This window comes from Cucurbita pepo, chromosome 6, assembly GCF_057944985.1.
Source record: "Cucurbita pepo subsp. pepo isolate OVF chromosome 6, ASM5794498v1, whole genome shotgun sequence".
Taxonomy (NCBI): Eukaryota; Viridiplantae; Streptophyta; class Magnoliopsida; order Cucurbitales; family Cucurbitaceae; genus Cucurbita; species Cucurbita pepo.
The window spans coordinates 664,655-691,241 of NC_141803.1; the positions used below are offsets into that span (position 1 = coordinate 664,655).

The 26,587-nt window shown below is 37.5% G+C and overlaps 5 protein-coding genes and 1 pseudogene across 9 annotated transcripts; 2 read left to right on the plus strand and 4 right to left on the minus strand.

Moving 5' to 3' along the window:
- Nucleotides 1-331: 331 nt before the first annotated feature.
- Nucleotides 332-4,392, minus strand: LOC111797615 (alkylbase DNA glycosidase-like protein mag2). Of its 2 annotated transcripts, none has more exons than XM_023680671.2 (2): nt 2,895-4,391; nt 332-888 (listed from the first exon to the last, which is right to left on the minus strand). In XM_023680671.2, exons 1-2 carry the CDS (start codon nt 4,001-4,003, stop codon nt 867-869), a joined length of 1,131 nt encoding a protein of 376 aa, XP_023536439.1. In that variant the 5' UTR covers nt 4,004-4,391; the 3' UTR covers nt 332-866. The 2 variants fall into 2 exon arrangements, with proteins under 2 accessions (XP_023536439.1, XP_086980737.1); XM_087124611.1 differs by lacking the exon at nt 332-888 and adding an exon at nt 1,806-2,267 and having other exon boundaries at nt 2,895-4,392.
- A 433-nt stretch (nt 4,393-4,825) lies between these two features.
- On the plus strand, nt 4,826-8,895 carry LOC111797606 (sugar transporter ERD6-like 6). 2 transcript variants are annotated; one of them, XM_023680661.2, is made up of 18 exons: nt 4,826-5,262; nt 5,484-5,546; nt 5,634-5,723; nt 5,820-5,879; nt 5,987-6,052; nt 6,133-6,198; nt 6,292-6,367; nt 6,627-6,691; nt 6,778-6,870; nt 6,997-7,077; nt 7,166-7,250; nt 7,431-7,477; nt 7,567-7,629; nt 7,859-7,918; nt 8,005-8,070; nt 8,162-8,221; nt 8,463-8,577; nt 8,668-8,895. In XM_023680661.2, the coding sequence occupies exons 1-18, from the start codon at nt 5,071-5,073 to the stop codon at nt 8,778-8,780; spliced, it is 1,461 nt and encodes a 486-aa protein (XP_023536429.2). In that variant the 5' UTR covers nt 4,826-5,070; the 3' UTR covers nt 8,781-8,895. The 2 variants fall into 2 exon arrangements, with proteins under 2 accessions (XP_023536429.2, XP_086980736.1); XM_087124610.1 differs by having other exon boundaries at nt 8,463-8,895.
- Nucleotides 8,896-9,013: 118 nt separating this feature from the next.
- LOC111797607 (uncharacterized) lies at nt 9,014-13,361 on the minus strand. Its single transcript, XM_023680663.2, has 9 exons — nt 13,215-13,361; nt 12,286-12,357; nt 12,126-12,200; nt 11,526-11,609; nt 10,497-10,566; nt 10,318-10,409; nt 9,906-9,947; nt 9,719-9,799; nt 9,014-9,358 (listed from the first exon to the last, which is right to left on the minus strand). The coding sequence occupies exons 1-9, from the start codon at nt 13,239-13,241 to the stop codon at nt 9,287-9,289; spliced, it is 615 nt and encodes a 204-aa protein (XP_023536431.2). The 5' UTR covers nt 13,242-13,361; the 3' UTR covers nt 9,014-9,286.
- Nucleotides 13,362-13,586: 225 nt separating this feature from the next.
- On the minus strand, nt 13,587-14,227 carry LOC147792124 (protein RADIALIS-like 1; annotated as a pseudogene). The gene is made up of 2 exons (XR_015421365.1): nt 13,901-14,227; nt 13,587-13,751 (listed from the first exon to the last, which is right to left on the minus strand). The product of XR_015421365.1 is annotated as a protein RADIALIS-like 1 (transcript).
- Nucleotides 14,228-18,466: 4,239 nt separating this feature from the next.
- Nucleotides 18,467-23,001, plus strand: LOC111797014 (putative LRR receptor-like serine/threonine-protein kinase At2g16250). 2 transcript variants are annotated; one of them, XM_023679861.2, is made up of 5 exons: nt 18,467-18,694; nt 19,057-21,224; nt 21,584-21,712; nt 21,808-21,830; nt 21,974-23,001. In XM_023679861.2, exons 2-5 carry the CDS (start codon nt 19,294-19,296, stop codon nt 22,549-22,551), a joined length of 2,661 nt encoding a protein of 886 aa, XP_023535629.2. In that variant the 5' UTR covers nt 18,467-18,694; nt 19,057-19,293; the 3' UTR covers nt 22,552-23,001. The 2 variants fall into 2 exon arrangements, with proteins under 2 accessions (XP_023535629.2, XP_023535628.2); XM_023679860.2 differs by having other exon boundaries at nt 18,467-21,224.
- A 264-nt stretch (nt 23,002-23,265) lies between these two features.
- Nucleotides 23,266-24,824, minus strand: LOC111797248 (putative ribosome biogenesis protein RLP24). The gene is made up of 4 exons (XM_023680203.2): nt 24,578-24,824; nt 24,064-24,179; nt 23,675-23,925; nt 23,266-23,580 (listed from the first exon to the last, which is right to left on the minus strand). Exons 2-4 carry the CDS (start codon nt 24,142-24,144, stop codon nt 23,409-23,411), a joined length of 504 nt encoding a protein of 167 aa, XP_023535971.1. The 5' UTR covers nt 24,145-24,179; nt 24,578-24,824; the 3' UTR covers nt 23,266-23,408.
- Nucleotides 24,825-26,587: the final 1,763 nt, after the last annotated feature.

Here is a 26,587-nt window from a genome sequence, read left to right on the forward strand (position 1 = left end):
AAATAGATTAAAAGCAAGAGTGCATTCAATTCGCTTGGTTACATTGAGAAACTTCAAACCAATGTAATTTCTTTCATTCAACTTTGATTGGTTCCAAAGTTCATTTCAACAAGTAGTCGGCCCAAATCTTGTCACTTTCAGATATTCAAAGCCATTTGATTCGAAGTGACAAGTTTACAAACCCAACTGCAGCGTTTCTCCAGCTAAAATCATCAGAATCCATGCTTCATAGTCCCTATAAATCAAGTTCTCAAAGGTAAATTCTACGATGCTACCCCTTACTAAAAACACCAGCCGTATTTTCAAAGGTAAAAAAGATGAATGAGGCTACTGAGCAATAATGCATTTTCTCCCATGTTGAATAGATGAGGCAAGATGAGATAGGATTACGAGTCCGAATAGCAAACGTCACAGCCAGCCATCGATTATCCGCATAAATGATTATTTTCTATGTACAAACTAAGATCAATGTTTCAGAAAAATTGAAGTAGAGAAAAGGGTAAAAGATGGATCATAAAGTCATTACAGATTGTTGTGTCGTTGAATATGCGCAAGTGAACAAGCGGGTTTCTCGAAGTCAAACTCGCGCTAAATCACATTGAAAGCACAGACATTCAAGAGGAACATTCTATCAATATCCCTTGCCACATGATACATGTTGACGGCCTTAAAAGTGACATCAACCTACCTAGAAAAGGAAACTAGCACATGTCATTTCATTATTTAATATTGAAGTCTAGAGTATCCAACCTCAAGGAGCCAAATATTCATTGCTGAGTCTTCTACTCCCACATAATTGGCATACTTATCATTCAGTGGATGAACTGATTGGGCTATCTGCAAAGATGTACTCTTTTCGATCCGAGTCACTGCCCCCAAGCACAGGCCCTAAACATAAATAACATTATCCACATGAGCAACACGAATCACATGAAGAGTAGCAAATAAAGGAATTGAACGATACACCAATTAAAGAACGGAGAAAAGTTTGTTACTGTTTCCCAATGATCCAAAACATAGGAAAAGAGACGAGAGAGCAATCATTCAAGAACCAACGGCCAAGACAGAACAGATGCCTAAGATGATCCTGGGGCAGCAACAATAAGTTTTTGTCAAGTGTTCCACAGTTTGTTCTCTCTTTATTCCAGAAAAGGGGCCTATCTTGCTGCCTCATCGTTTTCAATTATTAAAAAAAAAAAAAAGAATTAACAAGCAAGATTTGTGTTCATGACCATAAACCTTAGGGATACAAATTAAATTTTCTGGATCCAACAGAGAAATTGCATCTTCTCCAAACCTCAACTATAGAATCAACATAAGTGGTAAGTGTTTTTCAAAGAGCGGCACACTAAAAAACAGTACTCTCTTCTAGGACTTCTGCAAAGCGTGCAGATAAAAAAAAACGATGGCTTTTTTGGGAGCACTCAAATACAAAAATGCAAATAACTTTTTGATAAATGGAAAATATAGGTTTACAACTAATAGGATAATGAGAAGTTTAAGAAATTAGAACTTTTATAAAAGAATCTGGTGAAAAACGAACTTTTTAAGAACACTTCTGAATCTCTTCCTAAAAAATTAGAAATTAAAAAAAAAAAAAGTTTCTTCAAGCACAGAGACGGGGCCTCAAGTGTGCTTCATAGGAGCACCTCACCTTTGTCTTTTCTGAAAAGCGCACCTAGGAGAGCTTTTTTGCGCTTTTCAAATCACTGATAGTGGTAAGCTATGGCTTCATAAAAAATTGAATATAAAATCGAAATCTGAGAGTTCTAGACTTCTAGTATTAGCAAATCAAAACAAGGACAAATTCCAAACACGTGTCTGTCAATCTATCAAGTTCAGACTACAAACTTTCAAGACTTCCAAGAAAATAAAGAAAAAGAAACAAAAACGGCATAAGGGGGAGAAAAACAGTATGCATTCACCACGTGAAAGCACCAAAGAAGAGGAGAAGAAGAGGAGGAAGAGGATATGAATAATCGAAGCCCCTTAAGAGTGATCCTCACTTCCATATTCATCTTCCACATTCCTTGACCACTCCAAGAAGATCAATGATCCTACTACACCCAAGGTATACTCAAGTTACCATCTTAAACTTCGAACATGATATACCTTTCTAATATTCTGAAGAACTACTTTTCACTACAGATGACTGACTTGAATAAATATTCCACAAATGCAGAAATCTGCTCCTATATTATCAAATTTTGCATGTGGCTTTGTTTCAATGATATTGGCCTATGCTATGTTCCCCTACCATAAGAAGCCTGCAGAAACCAAAGACGAAAATAATGTGGCTAACAAGCATGGATGGTGCTCATTTTCACTAAGCATCGAAACAATAAAGGGAACAAGTATTTAATAAAGCACATAGGTTGTGGCTTTGTATATTTCATTATATCGATGAAACTTTCTGCTTATTTCAAAAGTAAAAGGATTGCAAGAAAAATTAATATCTGAGAAAACAATGCACATAATTGGAAGCACGTTATAGAGTTAAAAGAGTACAGACAAGAAAAAGAAGCATAAAGATCCCAGAAAAAAGGTCGAAATATACCACGCAAAGCTTACTTTCATATATCACAAGAAACATGCAAATAAGTATCGTCAATTTAGATATTCAGACATCTTTCGTTAGAAGCTAGATGCAATTAAAAGAAGAAAAAAAAAAACTTCTCTAAACACCATGTATAAGTATGGTATGCCGCATTTGATAAATAATGGATGCAAGAAACACAATTTGGGACTGAAAATAAGGGAAGCTCCAACACAAAAAAGAAAAACTATTTTAGTTTCTACATCGATAGAGGAAGATGAGATTTTTCAACTTAAACTACATGCAATACGTGGAAAAATATAAACAAGAGAAGATAACAAAGCCATAAAGGTTTTACCCAAGATTGAGAATGCTATTAAGTGGGTCAAGAAGCTGCGGCTGCTGTTGATGCTGGTGCTCCGGCTGGTGCTCTTGTTGCTGCAGTTGTAAACTAGCACCAGCAGCTATTGCTGCTGCGCTTGAAGAAGCCCCCTTTGCCTCAGCAAACCTCCACATATACCACGACCCAACCGATCGATACGGCCTCCACTTCTCGCATAAGTGATCCATCTGCGATGGTCGAGGCAACTCTTCAAGATTGTAGAGAAGTTGAACACCTTTGCGAACATTAAGATCATTGATAGGAAGCACGTCTGGTCTGTGCAGCGAGAAAATCATGAACATATGAACAGACCAAGACCCAATTCCATTGACCATTGTAAGCATCGTGAAAAGCGATTTATCATCCATATTTACAATTGCGGGGTCTGAAAGAATCCCATTTTGATACTTCCTCGCAAGATCATGAAGGTAACTAGATTTACGACCCGAAATTCCAATTTGCCTGAGCTGTTGAGGGCTCAAGGCAAGTACAGTTTCAGGAAGAACGCCAGCCTCGCCGCCACAGAGAGCGATGAAACGAGTGTAGATTGAGGTGCCAGCTTTGTAAGCCAGCTGCTGATAAAGGATACTTCTAGTAAGGGCAAGGAATGGGGTTTGAAAACTGTCGAAGGTAGGACGTTGATGAAGGTCGATCAAAGGTGCAAGGAGCGGATCGGCATTCCGGAGATGCCGAAGCGCGACTTCCACCTCGCCTTCACAGGAAAGTGATCGGGCAAGCATTACCGGGGCAGACGCGAATGCGGCGCGTTGTTGGGCCGTCTTGCTCTTGTTAGATTTGCTGGTGGCTATAGGTTTCGGCCCATCCGGAATGGCAACAACCTGAGAGGAATTTGGATCCGATTCATCAGGCGAGAGCTTCCGGATCTTCCGCGGACGCAAGGGCATTTTGGATGGCGGAGAAGAGGTTTGCGATGGCGCATTCATCACCTCGCTTAATGCCACAGTAGCTTGGGCGATAGTGGTTGTGGAGTTGGAGGATTCATGAAACGTGTTCTGAGCCTGCGATTGCGCTTGAGATTGGCTTTGGGTCTGAGTCTGAACCTGCACTTGCGTGTGCTCTCCCATATGTAAAGGGTTCAATCTGCACTATCTCCTTTCACCCAGACAAGTCAGTTGGAAGAAAACACTGTACAAAACCAAGATCAGCGGCGGTGGAGAATCGGAAGAAGGGCAAAACTCGATGCCCCAGGTGAAAGAACAAGAAGTGGATTATTGAGGCTTACAGAAAGAAATTGAAAAGTAAATGTGAAATTGAACAGATTAGGGATTTTAAATTAGGTTAAAGAATAGACAAGTGGATTGTGAATGGTATAACCAGCGACTGAGGAGAATGAAATCCCGGTGACGTTCTTCTTTCAGTCTCTTTCTCTTCTCTATCTCTGCCTCTGGCCGCTCGCTCCTCAGTTCTCTAACCCAACTGGCTTTCGATTTCCCCTCCAGACTGGGAAATCAACTCTCCGCTTCTTCACGCTCCTCTGTTGGCGTGTGACGTACAGTCGGCCCATGGGCTCAGGTTTCTTAGGCTGGCCCGTATTTAAAGAAGAAGAAGCCTGGATCGCGTTATTGGGCCCCAATCGAGTAAATGGGACCTTTGTTGGCGCGTGACGTACAGTCGGCCCATGGGTTCGGGTTTCTTGGGCTGGCCCGTATTTAAAGAAGAAGAAGGCTGGATCACGTTATTGGGCCCCAATCGAGTCAATGGGACCTTTGTTGGCGCGTAACGTACAGTCGGCCCATGGGCTCGGGTTTCTTGGGCTGTCCCGTAGTTAAAGAAGAAGAAGCCTGGATCGCGTTATTGGGCCCCCAGTCGAGTCAATGGAACACTTAACCGAGAAAACTGCGGGACGTCCCACCATGGTGGAAGTATATAAATTTAGCCGACAACGAGACACTGATCTCTCCCGCCCTCTCTCATCTCTGTTCTGTCATTCATTTTCCTGTACCAACGAGAAATAACGTGCGTTTCTTTCATTGGCAATTAACAGATTGGCGTGCGTTTCTTTCTTTGCCAATCAGGCAAACAGATTGGCATTTGATTACGGAACCTATTTTTATTCCAATCTCTTGTTCTTATTGGTAATCGGAAAGTGACGTAATAGATCGTTGTTGATTTCGGAACAGAGCGGGAAGAGATGAGTTTCAGGGACGAGAATGAGGAAGGGAGGGATCTCAGGAAGCCCTTCCTGCACACCGGAAGTTGGTATCGTATGGGATCGAGGCAATCGAGTATGATGGGCTCATCGCAGGCCATTCGTGATAGCTCTGTTTCAGTTCTTGCCTGCGTATTGATAGTCGCCCTTGGTCCAATCCAGTTTGGTTTTACCGTAATCATCATTTCTCGATCTTCTATATTTTATTTTATCGTGCCAAAAAAAAAAATATATATATATATATATATATATAGGAGAGAATTTTCTGGTTGAGAATTGATTGAGTTAATCTGATTATTCTGGTGTTTGATTTGATCTGTTGCCAAGAATGCGTTTCTGATCTCACAGCTACTGGCGGATTAAATTTTAATATAATTTTGCATCACTTGGTGTAGTGTGGATATTCATCTCCCACCCAATCTTCGATAATGAAGGATCTACGGCTCACAGTCCCGGAGGTGAGGATTCATAATGCATTCCTTTCTTTTTCCAACACCATTCGAACATCATCACATTGGCTTTTTAATATCTGATTTTTGGTTCAGTACTCTATATTCGGTTCTTTATCCAATGTTGGCGCTATGGTTGGCGCCATATCCAGTGGTCAGATAGCCGAATACATTGGTCGAAAAGGAGTAAGTTTCCTTCATGAATCATTTTCCATTTAGCTCACTATATCTTGTTTTAGTTTCTATTGGTTTCCATGATTCATTTGTCTTGCTTTATTTCAGTCTTTGATGATTGCAGCCATTCCAAATATTATAGGTTGGCTTGCTATATCATTTGCAAAAGTAAGTTGGATGATCATCCTGATGTATTACTTATAAATGGATTTAGAGTAAATGGCAATACAATAAGTCTCAATTCTCACTCTTCCTACTAACTTAATGCTTTGTAGGATTCCTCTTTCCTCTACATGGGGAGGTTGTTGGAAGGTTTTGGTGTGGGAATAATCTCATATACGGTTAGACATTGAGTATCTATTTTGTTAAAATTTTACCTCTTACAGAATCTTGAGATTACAACATTTTTGTATGATTGTAGGTACCCGTTTATATTGCTGAGATAGCTCCTCAAAACTTGAGAGGGGGCCTTGGTTCAGTTAACCAGGTTGGTTAGAACTATTGATTTCTTTTGATTTCACCATTATTTTCTGATGTCATCATGCTTTTCCAAGTTAATACTGTGGTTTCTTGTTGCTAGCTCTCTGTCACCATTGGAATAATGCTCGCTTATGTTCTTGGACTTTTCGTGCCGTGGCGACTGCTCGCAGTTCTGGGTAATTCTCTTGAGAGACATGCTTCTATTGGTAAATGGGATAAATGTGCACCTAAGATGTAAGATCCCACATCGGTTATAGAAGAAAACGAAACATTTCTTATAAGGGTGTGGAAACATTTCATATCTACAGCCGGTGGGCTTGAGCTGTTGCGTAACAATTCCAGGCCTTCCTTGGCAACTGATTATGAAATGCATTCTAAAGTTTATTGGCTTAGTTATGATAAAGATTCCTTTCTAAGAATTCTTGTGTTTCACAGGAATTTTGCCTTGTACAATTCTGATACCTGGATTGTTTTTTATCCCAGAATCTCCTCGGTGGCTGGTGAGTTTCTCAAATCGATTTCGTTGTGATTTTTTTAGGCTTACATCACCCTGTTTATGCGTTTTTTTTTATCAAACTGAGTCCAGGCGAAAATGGGTATGACGGAAGAATTTGAAACATCCTTGCAAGTTCTTCGTGGATTTGATGCTGATATCTCTATTGAAGTGAATGAAATCAAGGTAAATCAGCATAATTTGCGAGTTAGTTATTAATTATTGTCCTCATTCCTCAAAAACTCTATGCAAGACAGACATGAATAGTTTGTCCAATCCTCTCATCTCTCTTTGATGATGCATACGGTGCAGAGGTCCGTAGCATCCACAGGCAAAAGAACAACAATCCGGTTTGCAGACCTCAAGCGGAGAAGATACTGGCTTCCTTTGATGGTATAGCTACTCTACCATTGACTGCAAGTTTTCTTTCAGTTTTCCAACTTGACAGTCTAATTGATCTTTGCTATCATCCAAATTGCAGATTGGTATTGGGTTACTAATGTTGCAGCAGCTTACTGGAATTAATGCAGTTTTGTTCTATTCAAGTACCATATTTGCAGCTGCTGGTAAGGAAGAAATTCGTTTAGTACTCCGTGGTCGTTGTCGTCGTCGTTTATTTAAGCAGTGTGGAAGAGATCATTTGTTCTTTAATCTGTTTGTTGCTGCTTTAAACCCTAAACCTGAATCACATTAATTTCTCACACTTCATTGATATGTAGTATTCAATTTATATTTGTATGAAACAGGCGTTAAATCAAGTAATGCTGCCACATGTGGGATCGGAGCAGTCCAGGTTCAGCTTTAAGGATTGCCTGATACAAATGATTATATCCATGCATTGTTGCCAATTTGGCATTGACATGGAATTTCATGCCTTTTTAGGTTATTGCCACTGCAATGACGACATGGTTGGTTGACAGAGCAGGCCGTCGAATTCTTCTTATCGTAAGTTTTTTTTTTTTTTTTTTTCCCTCTCTTAATGTAGTTCTCAAGTTATTATTTGTGAAGTCCACGTCGGTTGAACGAACATTTTTTATAAGAGTGTGGAAACCTCTCCCTAACACACATGTTTACCTTTAAGGGGGAAAAACTAAAGAAGACAATATCTGCTAACGGTAGGCTTGAGCTGCTACAAAATGGAAATTGATTTTTTTTTTTTTTCTTTTTTGTTCAGGTGTCCACAGCTGGAATGACGTTTAGCCTTTTAGTTGTTTCCGTAGTCTTCTTTTTGAAGGTAAGAGTTCTTGAGGGGCTATATTTTATAATTTTGAGATTGTTGATTACCTTCTCTAACACGTCTTCCCTGTGATGTAAAATCAGGATCATACCCCCGAGACGTCCAATTTATATGGTATTCTGAGCATTCTATCAGTTGTTGGAGTTGTGGTATGTTTATTTCTAAGCAGCACTAAATACAATTTGATTTCTGAAGTAATTTTCCCATAGAAATGTTCATCTGCCTATTTCTTTTCTTCAGGCCTTGGTGGCTTTCTTCTCTCTGGGTCTTGGGGCTATTCCATGGGTTATAATGTCTGAGGTATCTTCACTTCCATCCATGTAAAATTGCAAGTAATGTAGGCTTATATGCTGCCTGCTTCTTTCTTTCGACCCGTATGAAATTTGATAATCATAGTGAGTAGAGTGCAAATCGAACTGTTGCTTGTGTCCTAGTCTAAGAAAGAACAACTTTTACCTGTATTTGGTTGCGAACATTCTGATTTGCATAGCTGGTCGGAATTATGCTTCTAGTTGTCTAAGGGAAAAAAAAACTGCTGCAGATTCTTCCCATTAATATCAAGGGTCTCGCTGGAAGCATAGCAACGCTAGCTAACTGGTTCATTGCTTGGTTGGTCACAATGACTGCAAACTTGCTCTTGGAATGGAGCAATGGAGGTTTTCTCCCTCTCTCTATGTCTCTCTCAATATTTGAATCGCATTATACATCCAAATTTCATGTCGTTGCTGCTGCGCTATTGGTTGCAGGAACGTTCGCCATCTACATGTTGGTGAGTGCTTTCACATTGACATTCATTATACTCTGGGTCCCCGAAACCAAAGGAAGAACACTGGAAGAAATTCAGTTCTCCTTCAGATAAGAGGGTTGTTTTTTCTGTTTCTCTTGGTACCCGCCTGTTGGAAAGAAGGCCTATTTATGCAGCTCTAACTTTTATGTATTTTCCCCTCTATATATAAAAATGGCAGTTGCCTTAATATCATCTTCATCTTCATAGATGTTTATAACTATTTATATAAGGCTAATCATGACTCATCGTAGAGGATCAAAAGATAGAATTGAAGGTGGAGGACTAAAAATTGCGTAACGAAAAAATTCAATTCAACTAATGTGTTCCATTCATGACTGCTTCTTTTTGCCATAAGTGTGACTGCTTCTTTTTGCCACAAGTGCAACGTGTGTACACTTTTAATGGCATTATATCACATATTACTTGTACGACCAATTAGCTTTTGTGTGTGGAAATGAACGTCCCTACAACCAGAATAACAATGCTAATACAAATAAAAGCTGATTGTTACCCAAGTCCAACGGATGCCAGAATAATTTATTCAAAATAAGGGTCAAATGCGATATTGTCCATAGCACCTAAATGGCTTCCTTCAAGAGTTTCTCAGTCAGAGCCTTGGGAAGGCCCATCACACTATCTGTCGTCCCGACCTGCAGAGATCCAAAGCCCGTAAGGTATCTACAAGAAATCAAGAAGGATAGGCATATTTGTGGATTGTCCCAACCGATTTGTTGGCCATATGTAAAACTCTATCTCCTCAGTTAAAAAGAGTCTTAATCTTCAGGATTTATAGACCGAGGAAACTTGCGTGCAACACACGTTTACCCATGTGATAAAAAAAACTTATGTTGAAAAAACAAAATTTAAAAACTAAAATTCATGTTTAAAAAGTAAAATGGAAAAGGAAAGGAAAAGGAAAATGATGGGAAAAGGAAAGGAAAAGGAAAATGATGGGAAAAGGAAAGGAAAAGGAAAATGATGGGAAAAGGAAAGGAAGAAGGGAAGCTAACCACTTTTTTCACATAGGGTAAGATCAAAGGATGCTCGATAATCAGCCCTCCGGCAACATTGAGCACATTCCCCTCCTCGACCTGAAACGTATAGAAAAAAGGAAAAACAAGATAGATGACAAAAGATACAACATTTCTTTTTCCTAAAGAAAACACAACCAACAACCAGTGAAAGTGAAATCTCTACCAGCTTGTCGATGACTTCATCAGGTATTTCGTGGAAGAAGATCTGTAAGAGCACTCGTCAATATCGGATAGCATAAGAAAACAAAAAAACATGAGAAATTGTAAAACAGAACCAAAATCTTCTAGAAGTCATCTACCAAATGCTAGGAATTAGAAAATCAATATTGGATAAGCAGAACAGGAAGCTCCTTCCCTCGATGCAAAATAACAGTATCTAGCATCTATTTGGCTGGTCCCACAGCAGAGCACATACCAAGACAAGTTGTTTGATTGAAGAAGTTTATAGTAGGTCTATGAAAGTAGGATATCATTCCATTTGTTTTGTTGAATCAATTAGAAGGTAACAGTCTCCATAACGCGAGTGTCTTTTCATTAAAATACTATCATCAATAAAAGAACATGTATATCTATACCTCTACACGATCCCATTCTCCTTTCCTAAATCCTGTTTTAAGATTTGTAACAAATACAGATCCAAGTGTCGCTGCATGCCCTCCTGAATAATCTGCAAAATAATTTTTAATCGAACCAAAACATTCAAGAAATAGTAAAAACATAGAAATGCAGTACTATTAGTATTATGTGAACAAACCTTTCATAAATTGTCGTGCTTCCTCCTTGCCGGCTGGTTTTTCTCTGATGACACCTTCATAGATCACCACCTCCACATCAATTACCAATAGAAGTAAGAAAGTATGTCTAAGAGGAACTTTGCAAACAGAACAAGAAAGGGTCGTAATGGAACAAGTTATCACGATAAGACCATTTCTGTTTTGAGGATACAATATGCAACGGTTCTAAGAATACACATATATAACAAGAGAACTGTTCCATAAACTTCTATCTCAAGATGAATGAGTACAACAGGGGCACAATATGTGGCGGGAGGTCTTTCACATGGGATTGGCCATATATTTAATCTGGTTATTGGTTAAGGGAACAGACTGAGGAAAGACCATTAAGCATCAACTTGCCATTATCGGCTGCATGATTGAAGAAAGAAAGAAAGAATGTCAGATGTGAAAATCATACTAATCAACTTTTTATTATTATCTTTAAACAAAAGTTTTAGAGATGCAAATAATAAAAACATTAGAAATGTCTACAGTTCTGATGTCAATTTTGAAAATACGAAGACAATTCAACATGACAATTTAGAAGGCAACAAAACTCTTATTATCTTTACTGAGTCAAGTAGATAAAGGCGTGCAATGGACATCGCACAAAAAAATTATCTATATGGATCAAGTTGAAAATTAAGAAAACATGTAAAAAATATATAAAAACAGACGGATGTCAAAGGACTTGATTTAATAAAAAATTGTCTATATGGCTGTGTGTCCGTAAAATCATTGATGGAGAGTCTTCCTAAGATGGCTTCTGCCTGACAATAAATATCCATCATCTAAGAAATAAGCCAAAGCCACCTACTACCACAACCAAACCCCGTACTAAAATTGTGAAAGATAGTGGAAGAACCTTTGACATGAAACAGTCAAGTCAGCTAAGACTTCAAAGAGCAACGAAAAATTGCACACTGGAAAAGATTAACTCCAAGCCACCATGCATCATATTGTTTAACAGAGAGAATAACGACTAACACTAACATAGGAAAACATACTGTGTCAGCAGCAATCAAAATTGTGGGATCTGCTTCTTCTTCATGTGTATGATTCTTTTGTAAGTTGGATATGATGGCCTCAGCCTGAGATGAATCTCATACCTAATTAATACAAGATGCTTGCACAAAAATAATCACATGCTAATTTAAGTTATAGATGGAGATTTCAAAAGGTTATAGATAGAGATTTTAAAAGGGAAACGAAAAAAACATAAATAGATGCAAAAGAGATGAACGTGACCACATTTTTCCTGGCTCATTAGAGTTTGGAATCCACGAACTTAGCTTGAAGAGTTAGACAGATCTTGCGTTTACATAATTTATTCGCTCTTCGCCGTCGAAGCACAATATCCAAAGTATGCAAATCACTGTATCCACTCTAGGATGGTTTTAGAAATATTATGTAGCTAACAGAAGCTTCTAAATCCTAGCCTGTCATGATAGCATGGAACCAAAGACAATCATAAATCCAAGATTATCTTTTGGCGACAGTGCTCATATAGCACAAGCGATTTACAAAAGGGAACCAATAACATACGCATTAATATTCCAGTTGCAGAATATGGTGGAGCAAAAATGAATCACAAGATGATACCTAACCTTTGCCTCTGCAAGAGCCACAACCAACTCTTCCGGCTTTTCTTTGCGTATGGCTTTCTCATCAATATCTGCAGACTTCATTATGAGAGAGAGAGAAAAGGTAAACATTCTGAGAAGAGAGAGTTGTCAGGTCATGTAAGTATATGTAGGTAGACAATACCATAATGGCGAATTCATAACCCATCTCAGATAATATTTTCCTACGCGCCACTGAAGATGATCCCAAAATTATCTGCCAAACAGCACATTCGTTAAGAGCGTTTTTTTTTAAAGTTGATATGATTCTCAAAGTTGTTTAAGACTGTAATGCTAAGGTTATATTTTAAAATGGAGTAAAATTTTAATCAACATATTGACATTTTTATTGACCAAAAAATTAGACATCGCGGAAAAACTTTTTTTCTCCACAATCCGATGGAGACCTCAATGAAATGTGGAAAAGATCATCAATAAGTAGTGGAAATTAACAATAATATGAATATAAGTACTATCGACGATTAAGTGCTAAATAATTGTTATTACTACGAACAGTTCTTAAAAACTTTTAGGAACTCTGTGATATTTATAAAAATATCCGCAACATTTCCAATCCGATAGATCGGCACTGACAATTGACATTCACAATACTCAAATAAAAACTTCCTTCAGTCTGGATTATGCAATTGCAACATTCTTTTGTCTTCAACAATTGTAATCGGTATCTAGATAAATACTAAGCAAACGACTATCTGCATTTTCTACTAAACGCATTGGTCGACCATTGCAAGCCTCAGTAGTGTTCCACAGTTTTTCATAGTGGAAGTCATTGCAAATTTCAAAATCAAAACAAAACAAAACAAGAAAACTCAGCTCAACATGGAGCACTAGAAAATAATCAAATATCTGCAAGCAACAAACGTAATTTCTTCTGAAAGGTAGTAAATATCTGCTATATATCAGTGTCCGCAATCGACATATCGATTCCATTAAAGAGACTCGAAGAATCTTGTCAAATGCACAGCCGTAAAAACGAACAAACCATTTGAAAAAGAGTTCCTTGACCTTAACGGGCAACCGTGCTAGCAGGAAATAGTGAAAAACTGTCCGTACCTTAAACGAAGATGAATTAGCTTCCATGACTCCCCGCTTCGCCAATCAGTTGAAAGTTGAAACTCGCAACTGACGAATAGCGTAATCCCTCCACTACCTTCTATCGGCGGGACGAGACTTTATATTCCACTCTTTCGGGTCTCTAAACTTGAACCAATTCGTTTGGGCTTTTATTAGATGGGCTTCAATACAAAATGGGCTTTTCCCAATCCCGGCCCAAATTCAATTTCACGTGCTTAAAATACTTTCAATTTTAAATTATATAGGTTCAATTAAATTAACGATTTTTTAAACTCAAAATAACAATAATAGATTACATTGGTTTTTAGATAATTAAAAATTAACTTTAAAATATCTATTTGTTCAATTAACTTAATAAATAATTTATAATAATAACTCTTATTAATAGAGTATTTATTCATTATATAACAAATTGGGACTACAGATAAAAAAAAACTAGGAATTACAATAAAGATGGGTGACGAAAACTAGCTACATTTAGCCTTCATATTTCAATGCAAGCGTAGGCTCCTCATCCTGCATTTATCACAAGAAATTCTTGTTTTATATGTATATATATATATATATATATATATATATATATATATATATATATATATATATTATATTAATTTATTTTTATAATATATTAGAATATAAATAAATTTATAATCGTCCTTAATTACCGTTATTCGTCGTCAACAAAGCGAAATCCTCGGCCTGCGGGTCCGGGTTTTCTGTAATTAGGGAAAGGAATTTGGCCAGTCTCGATCCTGTTGACATCTTCAACGAGCCTGTCGTAGTGGCGTTTCACTTCCTCCGCCGTCTTCGAGCCGACGGCTTTGGCGAGGATGTGCCACCGCCCCGGCGTGTTTTTGTCGTAGATGGCTAAAGCATTCTCGAACGCTTTGTTCTGCTGCGCCGTCCAATTCGAACCAGACCCCATCGCCATATCTATTAATTTCAGATCAGTGCTTGGTGATTTGGCGGCCAATTCTGACGTATAAATACTAGAAAAACATGGACCCAATGTGGGCCAATGGGTCCAAGTGGGTTCGACCTTGCTTACCTTTTACCTGTTGCTTTCCACCGGAAACACGGTCAGATACTCAGATTCTTTAGAAAAACAAAATTAATTAATTAATTAATTTTTAATATTAACATATAGAGAAAATATTAAAAGTTTATGACCATAGTTATAATTTTATGTCCTGCAAATGTGGGAACTGCCAGTTGTCCATTACGGAGCAGTCAAATTTGGTATGAACTTGGGGCTCCGTGCCTTCTGCTTGCTGTATTCTGGACTTCTGGTTTAATTAAGCAACACAATTTAGCCGTTGGGTTTATCGGCTCCGTACACTGTACAGTCAGACTCCAGTCACCGTGACTTTGCCTCGCTTTCCACGTTGCTCCACGTTGGCCGGACTCCTCTCCGCGCCATTTGGTCCAACACCATCTTCAAATTTTACTTTAAATCATTAAAAAAATTAATATGAAATATTTTCATAAACTCAATCATTTTAATAAAATAAAGTTTTAAACAAAAATAAATTTAACTAATATGCTTCCCTCATCAAGAGAGGTTTCATTTCTCTACCTTATTGCTGCGACACCGCCCGTTGTCTGGCTCTAATACCATTTGTAACCGTTCAAGTCCACCGCTAACTGATATTGTCATCTTTAAATTCTCATTTACGGAGATATTTTTACACACTTCTAAAAAATGTTTTGTTCTATTATCTAAGTAACGTGGGATCTCACATTATACATCATAGTAACATATTAAACATATTTAAAACTTTTACATCGTCGTCTTATTCAACGACTAAATATAAATATCGGGTTGCTTTTTTGCGGTTGAGTGGGCATATTGTATCAAATGAAGATGAGATGAGAATAACAAAAGAAACGAAGGAGTCAATCTTGTGGCATTTGCGTCATAGAAAAAACATAAGGAACATATGCCATTTTGGATGGATATTAATTAGGAAGATAATGTTATCCTAATCTATGCAATTTGCTATCTAAGTGGGTGGGTATATGCGTGAATACACCATTTTCAGGAGTATTTTGGTTCCTTCCACGGGGAAAACAAATCTTATTTCTTTTCTTAGATGACCCAAAATATTTTAAGCCATTAAATTAGTGCAAGTTTAATTATTCCATTCCTTCCCAACATGTTTTATCGTCAAAAAAGGTGAGTCTTAAATTTTTTATGTCCACTTGAGGAAATTCCAAATATATAATTAATATTTGGTGACATAACAAATTGTTTAAATATTCCATTGATATTATATGGTGTGGTATCTTATCCGACATAATGTGTTGCAAATTAAATATAAATATAAGATATAGAATTTTAAATTTTAAATTTTCAGTTACATACTTATATTTGGTAGTTCTGAAACAGTATATTGTGGGGTTTGTATTTATAGTCAAAATATAATAATTGAGAACCATCTAAATGAGATGCAATTTAAATCATTTTAGTGGTAATATCTTCATTTTTTCAACGTTATTTTATTTGCGTGAGATTCACTCTGAACGAGGGGAGAATTCCTCATTTAGACTGGGAATGAAGGAGTGGAGAACATTTTTTCACCGTCATATAAATGGGGTAGGGACGAGATTATATTCCCTGTTTTTGTCTTCACTCAAATTCCCACTCAACTGAATATGATTATATTTTAAAAGAATCTATAATATTTAAATTTTGAACAATATAGAATATTTTAATTATTAAATACTATATTATACTATTAAAATTTAAATTTTTAATAAATAAGTTGGTATAATGTTATATAAATATATGTGTTTTGATTTATTAAGATTATTATTATTTTTAATGAATGAATGAATCCCTTGTGCTTCAACAAAATTCCTTGTTCAGAATCCTCATCGCCAACGTCCAATCTTGAAACAAGAATCTATATCTCTGCTCATCGCCTTTTTTCCGTCACTTTCAATACCGATTTCCGGTGCAAGTTGGGACTGCCAATGGCGGGGCCGCCGCCTGTGTCCGTGCTTGATTCCGATGCGGCCGAATAATCACGGACTTTTTGGCCGACAGATTCAGTTTCAGATCACATCCACCTTTGTTCTGACGCCGTTAGTTACTCTAATCTTCCTTCTTCTATTCACTTTCTTTCGCCGCTCAGGTTCAATGGCTTCCCTGTGATGGATTTGACTGCAATTTGACGAAGAGCCGTCACCCGTCGTTTCATATATGAATGTGAAATGCGAATCTTTATCGTTTATCGCAAACCAAACGTGATTCTGATTCAACTTGTCTAATTATGACAAATTTTGAAGCTTTAATGTTTTTAGTAATAAATTTGTTTTTTTTTTTTAATTATGTAGAATAAATCAATAAAACTATGGCCAATGAATTTACTTTTGAAAAAAATTCGATACCCACTAACTAGTTATTTGACTAAACATTTGTTTTACTTGTGAGAAAATAGTCAAGAAGGAATAATATAAGGTGAAATTGGATGTTAAATATTACATTTGTATCATATAGCCTCTTAATTTGCAAATAAAAAATAAAAGTCCTCCAAACCTTAATTCTATATTAAAATTTTCAATTTCATATTTAACAATAGATAAAAATAAATAAATAAAACTAAAACAAATATTTAATCAAACAACAAATAAAAAAAAAAAAAAAAAAAAAGTAAGAGCTTATTCCATACTCGCATCATCATTGAGAGGATAAATTGGGCCGGGCTTCAATTTACATCAAGCCCAACAATTATGGTAACAAATGTCCCCGCACAGGCCCAGAGTGGCAATTTAAATAATTATTAAATAAATGTGGAACTAACATTAATTATAGATATTAATAAAAACAAAATATAAAATTTGAGAATATTTATATAATTGAGTCCACATGAATTATAAAATTAACAAATGTAAAAAAAAAAAAAAAAAAATCAAGCAATTTTCTCTTCGAAGGTAGACTATGGATTGAGATATTCCCCTTTTCTTTTATTTTTTTTAATAATTATATTATTTCTATTATCTTTGAATATTATTATTATTTGCTTTTTCTTTTTGATAAAAACGTTGGGCTCCATTTCAACAAAGATATAACGTCCAACGCCAAAAGGGCCAAACGACGAAGTTGCTTTGTAGCAACCTGTTGAGGAGAAAAAAAGTAAATTTAGATGCTTTTTGAATACAATGATTCAACGTTGACGTCCACGTCGATGTCTTTGTGGATAAAAATAAAAATTAGGTATTGCTCACATGTCACTTAGACTCTGCATGGAATCGAATGATCAAGTCAATTGTGCTTTTTATTTTTTCGTTTGATTGGGTGCGACAATTGCGGACCACTTGAATACTATGTATACATATTTAATATATTTCATTAATTTAAATATCAAAGTTGTATATTAATTTCTACCCAACCGTTAAGTTTTCATTTCAATTATTTTTAAAAAGATTATTCATTCACATCTATAGTGAGGTGTTTCTCTATCATATATTATCATATCATAGTATGAAAATTTTCATTTCAATTATCTTTAAATTATATATTATTTCATTTAAACTTCAAACAAAACAAACGAAAATGGGATGAAATTTTTTATTTTAATTTTTTATATTATCGTAGTATTAGAAATCTGCAGACATCGTATTTTTGTAAGAGTAGGTCATGTTGGACACACATGATGATTGAGACAATTACAACAAGACAATACATTACACGTAGGAATGTCGACTCGCTTGACTCCAAGTTGTAGGTGGTAGGGTAATTGACTGAGCGTGAGCTAATCGAGTCATTTCAAAAAAAAAAAAAAAAAAAAAAAAAAAACATTTTAATCCTAAAATTTAAAAAATAGTGTCGATTTGATTAAAAAGACATTTTAACCTTCGTCATTAATGTCCCTCCAATTATAGCAATTTTTTATTATAAAAAGTTTGTTAGTCAACTAACATTAATGTCTTCAATGTAATTAATTGGATAAACCCTACCAATAATTTAAACAGTTATTCTTCAGAAAAAAAGAAAACATTTAATACACGTTATAATTATAATTTTAAATTCACTCTTAAATATTTTTAATTTAATTTATTTAATCCTTAAATCAATTAATTATTTGTGGAGATTTAGATCAATGATTGAGCCATATTATAGTATATGTGAAAGAGATTATGATTAATATGGTAAACGTAATTAAAGATTATGTATAATCCAGGGAGCTATTTTGATATAAAATTAAAATAACAGCTGTTTTCTCCCTCGTCTATTATACAAAAACAAAAAGAATAATGAAGAATTGTCAGTTCTTGAAGAGTTTGCGTATTAATTTGATATTTCCATGAATAATTTCTGACGCAACAAAAGTAAATTACAGTTGGTAAATGCTATGAAGATGATCCAATGGTGTCCACAGTCTGTTTGGATTCTTCCTTCGCGGAGTTTCTTTCCGTCCACTTCTGGAAAAGGGGAAATCAAGTAAAGTTTAAAGGTGAGGTTTGAATTGATTGGAGCTTCTTCAATTGTTTAACAATGGCGTTCTGGCCATCTTTATTAGACTTACTGTGTGCTCAGTCTGTTGCGAAGAGATAATGAATCCTTTTCCTTTATGACTCTGAAAAATCTTTTCCAGAAAGTTTTTGGGGGTGAAGATCACATAATCAGCTGAAATCAACTACCTGTTCTTTAATCTCAAAGCTATATTGATAATCGGAGCCTGTGCTTCCTCTTTCTCTCTCTCTCTCCGTCTGTGTGCGTGTGTTTATTGGGCAAGATTTACGAGTAGAGTTGTGAATCTGAATAGAATACACCTAGCGGAAGTGAAGTATATTATTGTTGCATTATTATCTGTAGGTGACTCTGGGATGGCATTTATGGTGGTTCAGAATAAGAGGTAGAATCATCGCTCGTGATTAGCGGTGAGATTTAATTGAGCGTTAAATTGGCGAACTCTGTTGATTCGAGGTTTTACTGGAAGTTGCTCAACTTTGATCTCTTGTGGTGGTTGTGGCTCGTTGAAGACGATGGAGTTGCAAATGTAACTTCGAAATCCACGGTCAGTTTTGTTTGTTTCCACATTATCAGGCGGCGATGGAAGTTCAAGCTCACCGGCGGTATCTGCTAGTTGTAGCTTTGTTGTTGTTATTAATTCAGTGCGGTTTAGGTCAGGGGGAATCGTTGAACTCCAGTATGGAGTGGACGGCGTTACTCGATCTCCGATCATCGTTAGGGCTAAGAGGCAAAGATTGGCCAATAAAAGCCAATCCCTGTTCCGCTTGGATTGGAATTAAGTGCAAAGCCGGTCGAGTTGTTGGGATCACTGTGTCAGGTCTGCGGCGAACTCAGAGTGGGCAGCTCAGCCCTCGTTTCGCCGTCGATGCGCTCGCTAATTTTACCTCCTTGGTTTCGTTCAATGCGTCTGGTTTTTTGCTTCCTGGCTCCATTCCGGACTGGTTTGGTCAGTCGCTCGTTGCTCTCCAAGTGCTTGATCTGCGCTCTTCTTCGATCGTTGGCCCAATACCTACCTCTATTGGCGATTTAAGTAAGCTCACTGATCTTTATTTATCTGGTAATAGTCTTACTGGTTCTATGCCTTCGGCAATAGGACAGTTATCTCAGCTATCTGTTCTTGATCTCTCGAGAAATTTGCTTACTGGCTCAATACCTCCCATTCTTTCATCTCTTCACAATCTTATACGCCTTGAACTTGCCTCGAATTTTTTAAGTGGACCTATCCCACCCAGTTTAGGCACTCTTACTAAACTGCAATTGTTGGATCTTTCGGACAATAGTTTAACGTCCTCTGTACCAAGTGAATTAGGTAACCTTTCAGAACTACTGCTGCTTGATCTCGGCAAGAATTCACTGACCGGTGCACTACCTGTGAATTTGAGGGGGCTAAGGAATTTGGAAAAGATGTATATTGGAGACAATGGCTTGGAGGGTCCTTTGCCAGATGATTTGTTTCGAAGCCTTTCTCAGTTGGAAATTTTGGTTTTGAGAGGTAATAAACTTGATGGTCGTCTGCATCATGGCTTGCTATCTCACCCCAAATTGAGGTTTTTTGACGCATCCAACAACAACTTTACGGGTAGCTTGCCAAGTTTTGTTCCAAACAGTATGGCTGTGTTCAACTTTTCAAATAATTTTCTGTATGGTCATCTAAATCTACCGCTGGAATTGCATGGATCAATCGATTTATCTGGGAATTATTTCCAGGGTGTTGTACTCAACAAGAGTCATAATGCTATCCTCAGTGGAAACTGCCTGGATATGGAGCCAGATCAAAGAGATTTTGAGGCTTGTAGCCTCTTCTACTCTGAGAGAACCTTAACTTTTGAAGGTTTTGGAAAGGGAAATTCAGACAAACTAGACCTTCGTCATGATGAAAACAATCGCTTGAAGTTCATAATGGTGGGACTATTTGGTGGATTGGGCTTTGTTGTTATGTTTGTGATTATCCTCGTAGTTCTCTTGAAATTTTCTGGTGAAGGGAAATTAAATAAAAGAGGAAAAGCAAATGTAGGCCCTGTCCCAGATGGACACGGCCCTTCACTTCCAAAGGATCCAGTCTACTTTGCTGGTCTGGGAGATTCATTTACTTATGAGCAGTTGCTCCACGGTACTGGGAATTTCTGCAAAGACAATCTTATAAAACAGGGTCAGTCTGGAGATCTTTACAAGGGGTTCCTGGAGGGTGGCCTTCCTGTAGTGATTAAAAAGGTAAATATGCAGTATTTGAAGAATGAAAGGTACTCTGTGGAACTAGACTTTTTCAGCAAAGTGTCGCATATGAGATTCGTTCCATTCTTGGGGCACTGCTTTGAGCGCGAGGATGAGAAGCTTTTGGTGTACAAGTGTATGCCAAATGGGGACTTGGGTAATTGCTTGCAGAGTGTTTCCAGTTCAGAAGATGACAATGTTCAGTCCCTGGATTGGATTATCAGATTGAAAATAGCAATAGGAGCTGCCGAGGCCCTGTCTTACCTGCATCATGAATGTAGCCCTCCTCTCGTCCACAGGTATCAATCAACAAGTTTTCTTTTTGGTGTCATAATATTCAAATTTTAAGTGGAGGCATCTGCTTGTAAAATATCAGCTTCTTATTAGACATTTTGGCCAATTATCTCAAGAGCGTCACCTTTAAAAATAGTACAAAAGGTGCTTTTCATTTAAGAGAAGCACTATACGTGTTAGATCCCACGTCGGTTAGAGAGGAGAACGAAAACACTCCTTATAAGAGTGTGAAAACCCTTCTCTAGCATACGCATTTTGAAAACTTTGAGAGGAAGCTCGAAAGGGAAAGTCCAAAGTCTAAAAAGGACAATATTTACTAGTAATAGATTCTGGCTATTGACTTTGCTTTTCCTAAATGCTGAAGAGATATTCAAGCAAGCAGTATCCTCCTTGATGACAAATTCGAAGTGCGTCTTGGAAGCTTGAGTGAGGCCTGTGTTGTAGATGGGGATCAGCACCAAAATGCCTTCACGAGATTGCGGAGAAAGCCACAGTGCGTATCTTAAGCCACAGTATTTTCTCAATTATATTTGTTTCTTTGTTATTTAATCAAAATTCTAACGGCATCTTCTTGATTCTCTTGTGCAGAAGCTCCGAACAATGCTCTTCTGGTGCGTATTCCTTCTAAGATCCCTCTTCTTTTAAGCATACGTTCATACCAAATAGCCAAGGACTTTTGATGGCCTAATTTGGTGGGATAGAGGCTGTTTGATATAACTTATTCGTATGACTTACCAATTTGTTGTGCATACAGGCTCCTCACCAGCATCCTGTTCGCAGGACGTTCACTGTTTTGGTAAAGTATTGTTAGAACTTGTGACGGGAAAACTTAGTATCAGCAAAGCAGAAGAAGATGCTACAACAAAGGAGTGGTTGGAACACACCTTATCTAACATAAGTATCCATGATAAGGAGCTCGTAACACAGATAGTCGATCCATCGTTGATGATAGACGACGATCTATTGGAAGAGGTATGGGCGATGGCGATCATTGCCAAGTCGTGCCTGAACCCCAAACCATCTAGACGACCCCTCATGAGATACATCCTTAAGGCATTGGAAAATCCTTTGAAAGTAGTCAGGGAAGAACTCTCTAGCTCCGGCAGGCTGCGCACAACTTCATCAAGAAGATCCTGGAGTTCTGCTTTTCATGGTAGCTGGAGGCGCAGCTCATCAGATGTAAATAGAGAAAACGGCAGTGGCTCTAAACAACCAGGAAGATTAAGCTCCCATGGCAGCTGTGGATATGATTTCTCATCTTCAAATAAAAGGATATCCAATGAAATTGTCCCCGAACCAGAGGAGTTTGGAGACGTCGAGAGGCAAGATTGAACATTTGCACTAAGTTTCAAGTTCCCGATCAAGACTACTGTAACTTGCGTATCAGTGCCGAGTCGAGAACAGGCTCTTATTCTCGGATCGTATTTAACTTAATTGCTGCGCATCAGATTGAAGATAACATTGGCAATCATTCCTAGAGGAGAATGCTGCTGCTCCAAGAGAAACCTCTTTGGTTGAGAATGCGAAAGCTCGAGTTCTCCTTTTTTTTTTTTTTAATAAATTCTTAAATGCCTATTGAACTTCTTGAGTTACATGTGTTAGTTTATGCCAATAGAACACAACTGCCAGGTTGAGATGTTCGTCTTGTGTACATATAGGTGATTGGAACCGTAGATGTGAAGTGTCATGGTCTATCGATTGAGATGTATTTGTAAGAACATATTTTTCACATGAAGCCACCTCTAATAGTAAGGTATATAAAAAGTTTTAGTTTTTATTGTTTATCTGAATTTTAATATTTAATTATTTTACCCCCAATTAGTTCACAAATTTATACTTTTTTTCTTCAAACTTCTTGGGTCACACATGAATCAGTGGGTGGACTTTAGGCTAGCAAACACGTTTTAAAACATTGAAGTACAGTATGGTTTGCAGGGTGAGGTTGACCTATACTCGTGTTAGTCCTCAACCACCTATGATCTAATCTCCAAATACCCTTTTCAACAAAATGTACGAAAGAAGCAAGACAAAAAAAGAAGCAAGAAATGATTAAAGAAACATTCTCAAAATGAAATTCTATAGAACAAACAATGACAATCTACCACTGCATAAGAATTGTAGCAGTTCGAGATATGTGAAAAAGTAATTACGACGTAAATATTAGATATAGTGATATAAGAGTAACAAACTCATTCTTCCATATGATTTTGCTCTGCTTGTGATGGTTCCACATTGAGTTTGATCTTTGGAAGGGTGAGGGAAGGATCCTCCTTGAGAGCAAGAGGAGCTTTGACCAAACTGATGCTCTGATCCAATTCCTTCTTTGCCTCTCTGAGTTCCTTTGCTTTCTTTCCTTGCATTCTGCCAACGCGAACGATCCCGAGTTACACCACAAGAAGCAGTATTCACAAAATATATAGGCACACAACAAATGGCAATGGAAGAAATTTAAAACCTGCGTGCAATGTGCCTCGACTCCCTTTCTGCTCTGACTTTATCAATCTTCTTAATAGCCCTCAATGTCTCTTCCGTGAGATTCCTGTCATATCTCTCCGGCCTATTGCGCTTCCTCTCAAACTCAAAAGTTGAGTCCTGTGTCATATCCTTTCCATGCAACCTTCTATAGGCCTTGGTCCATTTTACTTTGCGGGGATTTCTCTTCATCTTAAAGTTCTTGTGGCATTTTGACCGACAAAATCTAAAAATCTGCAGAAAAATCAGATTAGGAAGTAGAAACATAGGGCTCCCTGTCCATCATCACTAGTTTAACAAGAACAATTATCAACTTCAACAGCCTAATATGCATCACAAACAACAAATCACAAAAGGTTGGTTAAATCTTACCTTCGCATCATTACGAACAAACTGAATACCATGTCCTGGATATATAGTGGAGGAACAGAACCAACACTTCTCTAACCTCATTCTTTTCTTGATCAAATAACAAGCCTATAAATTTCCTGCACACAAAAGGACGGGCAAGAGAAAATCAAATGAACTGCAACTTATATATTCAGAAGATCGACTGAAACGGAGAAACAATCTCTCTAAAAAGCTAAATAGTTCAGAAATTTAACATACTCCCACCCCCTGCGAAAACGCTCGGCTTACTTGGATTATAACTTTAAACGCAAATTTACCACTCCTTGGAACCCCCAGAGTTTGGATGACAAAAAAAAAAACAAGGAATTTGAAATCTAAGGTATACATTCTTGTTTTAATTTCAAATCTAAGGAATTTGAAATCTAGGTGAACATTGGTTGAAGAAGAAATCAACAAGAAAAGAAAGGTTCTCGACTTTCTTCTCCGTGGGTGAAGAGAAAAAGCGAACATAACCAAGCGAAACAAAATATATAACCTTGGGGGGGAACTGGCAAATGAGTGGCGGCGATGCGATCGCACCAACGGCGAGGGATTGGTGCTGAACCACCGACGGCAATTTCGAGGGAAGGCTGACAGCAGCCGAGAGTGCAGCGTGCGGCGGTAGCCGCTGAGACTGTGTCGAGCAGGAACCCCGAGCGTCAGGCGGGGTGCAGTGGCGGGTAATGGGGGGAGGGGGTAGCTGAAGTGAAATAGGGTTTTAAACAGCAAGTCAAGCCTTTTTTTTTTCCCGTTTTTTGCCATCGTTTTTCTTTATTACTTCTATTTTATTTATTATACGGAAAGAAAGATTGAAACAGAAATAATAAAAAAATCAAAGGGAAAGGAAAATATATTTTATTTATTACAAAAAATATGGCATTACAGAAGGGAGCCCCTGCCTTCATACAAGAGATCAACCAATGCTGAAAGTGGTCTGAAATAGAACGGAACCACATTAGTGAAGCTGCACAATAGTACAATAACAAAATGCAAATGCCAGTAAACATCCTAGTTTGGGTATTTGCATTAAATTTATACTTTTTGGTTGGAATCTCTTAATAGATTCTGTTAACACAATAATCTTTTCATTAGGCAAATGTCTTGTGATTCAATAGAATCTTCGAAGTGTTAAAGTTATGCCCATTAGTGATTGAAAGAATAAATAAAAGAGAAGGTTTAGCAAAATGCGAATGAATCAGGAGAAATTCTCATTCTCGTGAATTCGAAATCCAGCAAATGTAAATACATCGTCGAAGTAATGACAACAGATCAATCAATCATACCAGAAACAAATACTACGCATACAGAATCATAATATGATAAAAGAAAAAAACGAAGAGAAAAGGAAACCGAATCAAACACGGCCATACTTGGAGCAAAACTCTAGAATCCTATAAACCTCAGAAAATCCCTAAGATCCCAAAAGAAATGAAAGAGAGCAAATCCCTAAGGTCCATTGAGATCGGGAAAATCAATGGAAGAGGCAGCATAGATAGGAACCACAAACTAAGTGGATACTATTAGATGAACACGAGTCTCTACAATGGTATTGTCCACTTTGAACATAAGCTTTCATAGCTTTGCTCTAGACTTCTCCAATAGGCGTCACCTCAATGGAGGGAGTATTATTTGATTATAAACCTACCATCGTTTTCTAAATTAGTTAAGGTAAGATTTTCATCCAAGATATACTTTCCAACCATCTCACATCTTCTTTCTATTAAGGAGATATCGAAATTGAACCAGATTCTAAGAACTCGCTCTAAGGGTCTTGATTTTGGCATGAACTGTTGAAGGGAGACATGGATTTGGAGGAGTCTTTGAGGATGCTTGTGAACTTGCATGAGGCTTCAGAGAACATGATCAGCCCACAACAGAATTATAGCGGACCAAGTTATAGGAGTGTTGAATGTTCATACTTCTTGTGAGACCCCACGTCCGTTAAAGAGAGAAACGAATTCTTCTCTATAAGGGTGTCTTGGGAGCAGTTGTAGAAAAAAACGAAATATTCCTTACAAGAGTGTGGAAACCTCTTCTAGTAGACGTGTTTCAAAATTGTGAGGCTGACGGCTATATGTAACGAGTTAAAGTGGGTAATATCTGCTAGGGGTGGACTTGAGCTGTTACTAATGGTACCAGAGTCAGTCATCAGTGCAAGACACTATCAGAGTAGACTCGTTTTAAAACAGTAAGACCAACGGCGATACGTAACGGGCAAAGACGTAACAAGCTATACAGACATAAACAACCGAACGCAATCACATAGCTTACTTGATCGTGATAATGGAACAGAGAAGCAAATACTTCAAAATAATGTTTCTCATCCTTTTAGAAAGAATGCAAAACCCTTACGAACGACGAATTAAGGTTTAGGTTAGAGGGCAGACGTAGCGTACATAAAGATATTCAAAAGTGGGTGTTACATTCCACGAGTAAGGCTGAGAGGAGACGGCTGAGAGGAGACGGCTGAGAGGAGACGGCTGAGATTCAAAGTCTATGGAGCAGA